Here is an 8,968-nt window from a genome sequence, read left to right as displayed (position 1 = left end):
ATGTTTTACAGGAGGAGACGGCAGCTAACAGGCTTGTGCTGTTGAAGGTTGTTAGGTTTAAGGATTTCTCACTCGGGGTGAACAATAGGTGTTGGAGTACAATGACAATATGTCAGGGCTGCATATATTAATTATCACAAGGTGAGCTATGTTATTTATGAGTGTGTATGGTCACATCTCCACTGCGATGAATGAAAACAAAACTTCTGTACATTAGAATGTTGCTGTGTCAGCAGAAGTCTGTTGTAGCGTCACTCCACAAATGAGTTAGCGTGATTCCAGAGAACCCGTTACCTGACTTGGGTTGAACAAAGTCAATGCACCGTTGACCCACTAATCCTGGACTAATGAAGCTGTAACTTCACACTGAACAGAGGACTGTCACTGAACAGTTGAGGATGAAATACGTGTAGTTTTAGTCCTAGTTTACTTAAACAGCTGTATTGTGGTTTTAGGATTTCACTTCTACAGTGTAGTACTGGTACTGCTTATCAGTACTCATCTGTGCTCCTATCAATACTCCACATTTCATTTGTTGGCATTACATCATCAGAGTGTCTTTGTCAGCAGACAGCACAGCGCTGAGCGTGTTAACTTTCTGTAACATTGAGCCAATGAATGACTGGATGTTTGTTTCTGTACTTCAGAGTCAATACGACTCCGAGGTGAGAGTGTTTTATAGGATTACACGATTAAAGCTGTTTGCTTGGTTTCGTTGTTCAACCATTAAATACATCCACTACATTTTTCTATTAATCCTTCATTCAAACAGGTAATCCTGTTGAAGAAAGCCCCTCTGATACTGTGTCACGGATTCTCATTCTCAGTTTCTTAGAATGAAGATTCTGTCATGTTTGTGGCTGATCAGTGGATTAACCTGTTTACAAAGGAGACCAGGGGGCTTAAGCTAACAGTATATTTCCAGTCTGCTGAACTGTTATTGAGTATGTGGCTCTTTAATAACTGGAGGTCTGTTCAGTTAATGGTGCCCAGCAGCTGATGAAGGAGCTGTGGAGTTGTGTTGGGAGGAATCAACATGAATTAGTCGCATGATTGTGAACAAGTCTGTGTGAAAATTGCTGCAAATTCATCCAGACAGCCTAAACTCATTGTGACGATTAAACCAAATAGTCTCAGTTCTGCCCTTTTGCCTGAAAACATGCCAGATTTGATTTGGCTTGGAGTACACTGCTGACCGTATGGGCCCGGACCGACAGAGATTATCCCACAGCTCAGACTAGATCTCCAGGACCAGAGTCAGTCCAGAGTTAGAGCACCTCCACTGGAACACACACACGTATTAGAGCAGTCTCTGTGTGGAGCAGTGTGTCAACAGAACTACCAGAGACAACTAATGCTCTACTTTGTGGATCGAGAGGAGGAAGGAAGGAAAAAGGCTGAGTCAGGCTGTCTGTCAGTGGAGAGCAGGCAAAGGATCATAGACCGTGTCACAGAAGAGTGAAGAGATATGTGTTTGTGTGTGTGTGTGTGTGTGTGTGTGTGTGTGTGTGTGTGTGTGTGTGTGTGTGTGTGTGTGTGTGTGTGTGTGTGTGTGTGTGTGTGTGTGTGTGTGTGTGTGTGTGTGTGTGTGTGTGTGTGTGTGTTTTAGCCCTCCTACATCCAGTGTGGGGGTCCCATCAGCCCAGATTGATGCTGTTGAGCAGCTTAATGTTGCCTGTCTGCCAGCAGCCTCCATGCTGAGAAACAGATATCCAGATTAGCTGACACACACTCACACACACATACACACACACTTTTATAAGGGATAGAAATGGGAACTGGTTGAATCAACTGCTGTGAATTTAAACTAGTGAAGTTGTGTTCAAAGTCCACTTATATCTTCATGAATTCTATGACTGAATCACTTTGACGGTGCTAAATTGGGAGTTTGGTTTGATTTCAGAACACATGAGAGTTTAACTTTGATAATTAACTGTTGACATGATTCCAACACAACAGCAGAGAAGAGAAGTGGAGAGAGGGAGAGATCTGAGGCTTGGAAAGGATGTGCACCAAGAGGCCTGATCCTAAAGGTTTGCGGGGGCACTTTGTTTTTTTGATGTCAAGTCATCGTCTGAACAGGGGAAACCTTCACATCGCCACATCTACAAAGGCACTACTAACAGACTGATGAAGGTGTTTGTTGGTTCCTGCAGTCAAACATAAACTCTCTCTCCCAGTGGGACCTCTGCTCTGGAGATCTAAAGGAGAGAGTGATGTCATACTAAAAGGGGAACGTAGAGAGTGTCAGAAGAAGTCTTCTGCAGAATTATCCAGACTGTACTTCTCCAGAACACCTGTCGTGTTTCACTTACACTACGGAGAAACGAATGTGTTGGGATGAACATCAATGTCGCATGTGCAAGGTGTAGCTAGATGAATCCACTGTAGTGTGCACATAGCGCAGTGTTAAGGTAATACATTTAGCTGAAGTTTGAACTCAACTTTATTTATTTATTTAGCACATTTCATACAAACATGCAACCCAAAGAGTTTCACATGAAAATTACAACAATAAAAACACTACAATATTAAAAATGTAAAAAGAAAAGTAAAAAAATAAATGTAATAAACACCAGAAATAATTAGAATGTAAAACAATAAATAATTAAAGCTTACAGATTAAGGCTATAATATCAAACACAGAGAGAGATTGTTGTTCTGGTATCCAGAGGCAGTGAACACAAACAGAAGGCACTCTCACCGCATCTTTTATGGGACACATAAGGAACATTTAAAACGGACCTCAGTGATCTGGTTGGATCATAAAATGAAGTGAAATCTCTCTCTCAGTCCTAAGAGATAAAGAGATAAAGAGAGCCAGTGTAATGTTTTAAGCTGTGGAGTAATATCATCCTTTTTCCTTGTTTTAAAGATCATTTTCACTTTGCTTTATTTGCATAAATAAATCATGATCATTATTGTTGTATCTACACATTCATGAGATATTAAACCTGCAGGAGGTCGGTCTTCACGGCGCAGTACTTGAGGCCACACCGGTTCATGACTCTGGCGGTGAGGAGTCCTGGAGCGTCTGGGTCCAGCGGGACGTAGGCAGCCGGTGACTGCAGGATGCTGGAGAGCAACACAGGACATAATCCTTCATGCTACTTCTTATTATTAAAAAGCGTATAATAATGATGGAACTCATTCTAAAATAAAGGTTTGGACCATCAACCGAAGACTTTAAACCTAACTAAAAATAAGTTTTAAGTCTTTCAAAAAAAGAAGAAGATGATACTGTTGTAGCCTCCTGGTGAGATGCTGTGTTGTCATATGGGGTGACAACAACAACAACAACATCAGTGAACTCACCCAAGGATCCAGACAGGTATGAACAAATCATCAGAACAGTACAGCCCGATCACTCCGCTAATAGGAGCGCAGTTGTTTCGCAGAACACGAGCCAGCTCACCGGCCAGTCGGACCAGGTCTCTGTACAGCAGCAGGGACCCGTCATACTTCACAGCTGCTCTGTCCGAGTGCAGATAGGCAGCGGCGGCTACGAGCTCCTGCAGCGTCCGAGCGGCCATACTGACGATGAGCCGTTCAAGGACCACCAGCTCATCCTCTGTTAGTGTCAACGCTGTACAAAAAAAACCCAACAACGTTTAGATCGTATTCTAATTCATATATTGTTCAATTCAGACGAATTGGGGTTTTGTTTTGGATGGAAGAGGCGGAAACGTGTTTGCTGTTTTGTCGCGTGAAGATGACGTCCCCACTGATGGCAGTTTCAAATGCTTCTGTTATAGTCGGTCGTCCCGACATCTTACTTATCGTGATTAGGCATAAAAACAACAATATACAGAGCAAAAAACATGTTGACATATTAACAAATCCCCTCCACCATATTAGTGTGTAACACTGACATAAACAAATTAAAACCTTTTTTTCAACCTGAAATATTCAAGAGCGCTATTTTAGAAAGTATGATTTCGGATTGACTGTGAAGGCCACCCTGTCCAATCATTGGTCCCGAGAAACAATTTTAAACCTAAAGACCGCCATTTGTTTTCGAACAAGTAGCCTGCTGCTACTATTAACTTAAATAAACGTACTTTTATATGCAACATGGACGACGGTTTAAATACACGATTGTCTTTGAATATGTTCAACTACAAAAGCGCACTGGAACGAATCATAGACAAGGTGTGTTCAATGAGGCTAGCGGGCTTAACGGTTGTTGTGTTAACGTCAGTGGAGTGACTTAGCGTAGCTACTGTTAGCTTGAATTCACTTTAACGATGAACTCTGAGGATGTTTGCTTGAACATCACGTCTGTTTCTGTTTACTACAGTACTCAAAGCTTCAGTACCAAGATGGAGGAGTGGAGGTGGACCTCGACAGCACAACAACACAAAGTAAGTAACGTAACGTTACAGTAACGTTATTCTCTTTAGGATGTGTAGCAGTAATATGTTTCGGTCCTTATTAACAATTCGCCAAAAGGAAGTAACGCACATAGAAATGAAGAGATTAGTGCTGCAACTAACGCTTATTTTATTACATTTATTTTCATTATCGAGTAATTCTTTTGTAGCATTATGTAAGAAATGTTGAATTATGTGAAATCCCAGTTTCTTAATCCAGTGATTTTATTTTTTTCAAAATGTCTTGGTTGGAAAAAAACGAATTAATTTTAATATGAAAAAATTAGGAAATCTTAATATAAGTTAGTTTAGATGATCAATGTGTCAGCATGTTTTTTGTCTTTTTTTATTATTGCTGAATTTGATCCACCGATTAGTCAATCAACAGTATATTAATTAACACTTTTAATAATTGATTTATTATTCACTGTTGTGTATATAATGCCATTCTAAATATAAAATATATGATATATATATTTTTTTTTTGGTTGTCACCTTTTTAAGTTCTGAGGATTTGTGGGCTTTTTCACCTTTTTATTCTAAATGATCAATCAAGACATTTTACTGATCAATAATAACATTATGTTAGAATAAAGTTGCAGCTGTAGGTTTTTCCGTTGGTTGAACTAACAGTCGGTGATTTGTCTCCATGTCTGCGGTTGTCGTGTGTTCTCATTGTGCTTCTTTCTCTCGACTCTTTTCACGATGAAGCTCTTGAACGCTACATGATTCTGTCCAAAGCAGAGATCAGCAAACTGGAATCAAAGGTTTGGGTCGCGATGAACAAACACTGCACAAAACACAGTAACCTGATTTATAAAGGTGTGAATCTGTCGAACAATTGTGAAATGTTTTCAATGTTTATCAACAAATCAGACTCACTCATTGGACCTGGTACGTAGGGTTACTGCCCGTCAATATCCAGATTCTTTCATTCAAACATACATTTTTAAAAGTTGTGAATCGATTCAGAATCTTAAATCTCATATTTAATTTTTTTCCCGTACGCTGATTAATCAATATATGTTATGTGCTGCGAGTCCTCAGTGGATTTAGATATTAAATATGTGTTCAGCGATTATAATCAAACACTTGTCGTCTCCTCAGAGCCTGACAGATTTAAGAGAGGAGTCGATGAGAGGTAAGTCTCCACAACCAAATACACGAATAGCAACTCAGAGATGTTCATGAATTGTATATTTATTATTCCTTTTGACATTTCTTCCACCACAGCCCCGGACGTTACAAGAGACTCTCAGGTAAATGCACTGAATTCACTTCAGCAGTTCCGTATATAGAATATCCAGCACATCGTGAAGTCATCGTGGTTTGTTTTCAACAGTTGGACTTCTCGTATCAAGATGGCGGAGCTGATGACACTTGTGTTTCCGCCACACAGTTGTCTGAGCAGGACGACGGTAAGAGCAAGAAAGCAACGGGCAAACCTTTAAACACAACATGGCAGAGAAAGCTGTTGCAGAAATGTAAAATATATAAAGTGTCTCAGAGATCTACAGAGAGAGAAGTTTGAAGAAGAATGGAATTTTAAAATGGAAAATGAGAAGAGAAGAACTATATGTGACGTTCTTCTCCTCTGTTGCGCCCTACAGGGATGTCCACAATCGACTTGACCGGCCTCACTGTGAGCTCATTGGATGAGAGTCAGAGGAACGTCTCTGAGACGGAGGTCCAGCCCGAGGACGAAGACGAGGTGCTGGAGATGAGCCTGAGGAGTCACGGCAGCTCTCTGCTGGAGCTCTACCCCGACATGATCAGCCGGATAGGACGGGCGCGGCGTCGGCGGAATGTCTCCGAGGCCGCCGACTCGGTGCTGAGGAGGTACCGTCGGTGGCGACGGCATTCGGGCCGAAGCAACCTCGGCAACACCTTCGTCGTCACGTTGAGGCACGCCGGCGGGAATCCAGAAAACGAAACCAACCAGACGCTGTTGGAGGAGAGCAGAAACAGCCCCGTGAAACGGCAGTTCATGGGGACTGAGACTGCATCTCGGTCTCCGTTGAGGACGCTGAACAACGTGCAGCAGCAGCAGTCTCCTCGGAGGACGCGTAGGGAGCCGCACCAGCCGGTCCTCGTGATGGACTTATCCGGTCCCTCTGAGACCTTCATGCCAAGAGAGAGCTCGCTGAACAAGACCTTCACGGTGTCTGAAGTGACCCGGCTGGGAGAGCAGCCCTCCGCATGCACCTTCAGTCCCTCGCGACCCTGCCATCCCGCCGCCAAAGCACCCATAGACCCATCTCTCAGGGCCAGGAGGCTTTCGCTCAACGCACACTCGCTGCAGGCTGATCGCTGCTCCACGTATGCATCGGAAACCGTCAGAGAAAGACCAGACATCTACGGCTCCCCGGTCAGGCAGAGTCCCTCACATGTAAGGATGATGACGACGACCAGCCTCAGTAGATCTCCTCATGGCTTTTCCAGAAGCCCAAGAACGTATTCTGGGGAAAGCTTTTCCAGAGAGCCTTCGAGGCCCAGATTGATCTCCACCCCTCCGCAGAAGCCGGCTGTGCCACTGAGGATGCTTCACCCTCAAGACTCCCATCACTCCCTCCACCCACAGCTGCGTTCGCCTCAGTCGGCGGCAGCAGCAGCAGCCGAAGGTCGCCACGGGCTCCGGCGACACCTTTCCTTTGACTCCTCCCTGCCGTCGTTCCGTGTCTCGTACTCCCCGAAAAAGCTCGACGAGGACTTTCTGAAGCTCTACCACAAGTTTGTGTGCCAGAGCAAATCCTCTTTCTTCAGCGGGCTCCACTGCCGCTTCTGTGCTAAAAGCCCCGAGGCCAGCAGAGTCCTGTCGTCGTCGTCGTCTTCTTCTTCTTCTTCTTCTTCCTCGGCCCTGGCAGCTCTCGCCCTGTCGCCCCACCGCTCCCTCCTGAGGAAACGCCACAGGGAGCTGGACTGGGACGGCCACCCGCAGTCCAAACGCTACAGGGACGAGCGCTGCCCGTCCTCACCGGGGTCCAAGCGCCACGGCAAAGAGATGCTGAGGCGCCGTCTCTCCTACAGCTCCAGGAAACCCAGCATGTTTCAAAGACTCTGCGCGCAGCAGCGCTCGGCAGATGCACATCAGGAAACCGGGATGAGTCACGTGTCTGCTGCTGATTTTTCTGGAATGGGTGGGCCTCCTCTTTAAACATCGTATATTACGCTCCAGGAGGCTTTATATCAGTTACTCACCCTGTGTTACTTTAAGAGTTCTAGAAGAGAACTCTTCTCGCATGCCTCTTGAATGGACGTAAATGGAGGCAAAACTAGATCAAAACATCTGTTTACGAACTCTCGCAGCTCAGTCCGAGTCTTATTCATCCATCGTACGCTCACTGCTTCACAAACACCTGACTATTTAAAGGGACAGTGTGCAGGATTTGGTGGCAACCGATTGAATACTCGTCCGCTCACTCCTCTCTTTCTAAGACGGTAACAAGAGCCACCGATTGGAACGCCGGTGGCCTCGCTCAGAAGTCATCCATACCATAATAATATATACTACTACTTTAGGAGAAAGAGAAGTCAGACGGTGGTAAAATGATTGATTAGTTGACTAAGAACTACGGTGGCCTTCACGTAACTTTAAAAAGGTGAAATCTCTCTAGGGCCAGTGTTTGGTTTGTCCATTCTGGGCTACCGTAGAAACATGAATTTTTAATTCCATTGCTGCTAATAGATCCCCATAAAGTGCTACACACTGGCCCTTTAAGACACTTATTCATTCGCTGTAGAGGCATGCCAAGAAAATCTGTTTTATTTAAGGATTCAAGGCGGCACGGTGTGAGTAACTGATGTAGGAATAGTCATTTTTGGGGTGAAGTGTTCCTTTAATCAGTTTCCTTTACTCGTTATGCTTCATTCAACAGGAAGCTCACTGGAGAGCAGAAGATTCTCCCCGAGGTGACTATCATGAATTCTGATGTGATGTTTGTTTTCTGACCTCTGAGTATTGTTTTTAATAATCCTTCTTTTCTTCAGAAAATGGTGAAGAGGGATGTCATCTGCCTGTCCACAGAAGGAAAACTACCGTCTGTCAGTGAGGAGTTTCTTCTCAGGTCCTTGTTTGTGTCAATTTGTTTTTTTATCTCTTACTGCGTCAACACCATCGGTTTGTTTGTTTCATTCTCTCGTATATTTTCTAACTAAAACCTTTTTACTCGTTGTGCGATGGTGCATCATTATCTACATTATCTGTTGAATGTTGTTTATTGGCAGAGCTTTCTATTCAGATGTTTATATTCTGCCTAATGAGGAGTTTGGAACTGCAGCGACTGAAAATGTCCCATTTTTGCAAAGATACCAAGTTTTTTTTGATATATTCATTCAGATGTTCATATGTTCATATGTTCAAACAGCCTCATGTTTTTATCTGTTTATTATAATAAAAATTTCTGTCAAAAGGCAGTTTGTGGAAAGAAAATGGCTGAAGTACTTGTTTTCATTGCAGTTATTGTGTTTATTATTTAACTTTCATTATATTCATGCACGTTTTTAAAGTTAAGAAAACAAAATATCCAACAAAGTAACTAAAGAGCCTAACGGTTCATTTTTAGAAAAGTAAACGTGATAAACAAAATAAAGACTTT

General features: G+C 43.3%; 2 protein-coding genes across 2 annotated transcripts; one reads left to right on the top strand and one right to left on the bottom strand.

Moving 5' to 3' along the window:
- Positions 1-2,434: 2,434 nt before the first annotated feature.
- On the bottom strand, positions 2,435-3,677 carry LOC306704781 (beta-alanine-activating enzyme-like). The gene is made up of 2 exons (XM_079171299.1): positions 3,316-3,677; positions 2,435-3,075 (listed from the first exon to the last, which is right to left on the bottom strand). Exons 1-2 carry the CDS (start codon positions 3,531-3,533, stop codon positions 2,949-2,951), a joined length of 345 nt encoding a protein of 114 aa, XP_079027425.1. The 5' UTR covers positions 3,534-3,677; the 3' UTR covers positions 2,435-2,948.
- A 1,393-nt stretch (positions 3,678-5,070) lies between these two features.
- LOC306705238 (uncharacterized protein) lies at positions 5,071-8,660 on the top strand. Its single transcript, XM_079171943.1, has 7 exons — positions 5,071-5,140; positions 5,481-5,514; positions 5,607-5,632; positions 5,716-5,791; positions 5,984-7,510; positions 8,249-8,282; positions 8,361-8,660. Exons 1-7 carry the CDS (start codon positions 5,099-5,101, stop codon positions 8,368-8,370), a joined length of 1,749 nt encoding a protein of 582 aa, XP_079028069.1. The 5' UTR covers positions 5,071-5,098; the 3' UTR covers positions 8,371-8,660.
- Positions 8,661-8,968: the final 308 nt, after the last annotated feature.

This window comes from Pholis gunnellus (genome assembly GCF_910591455.1).
Source record: "Pholis gunnellus genome assembly, chromosome: 13".
In the NCBI taxonomy this organism is placed as follows: Eukaryota; Metazoa; Chordata; class Actinopteri; order Perciformes; family Pholidae; genus Pholis; species Pholis gunnellus.
This window is presented reverse-complemented; position numbering and strand designations above follow the sequence as displayed.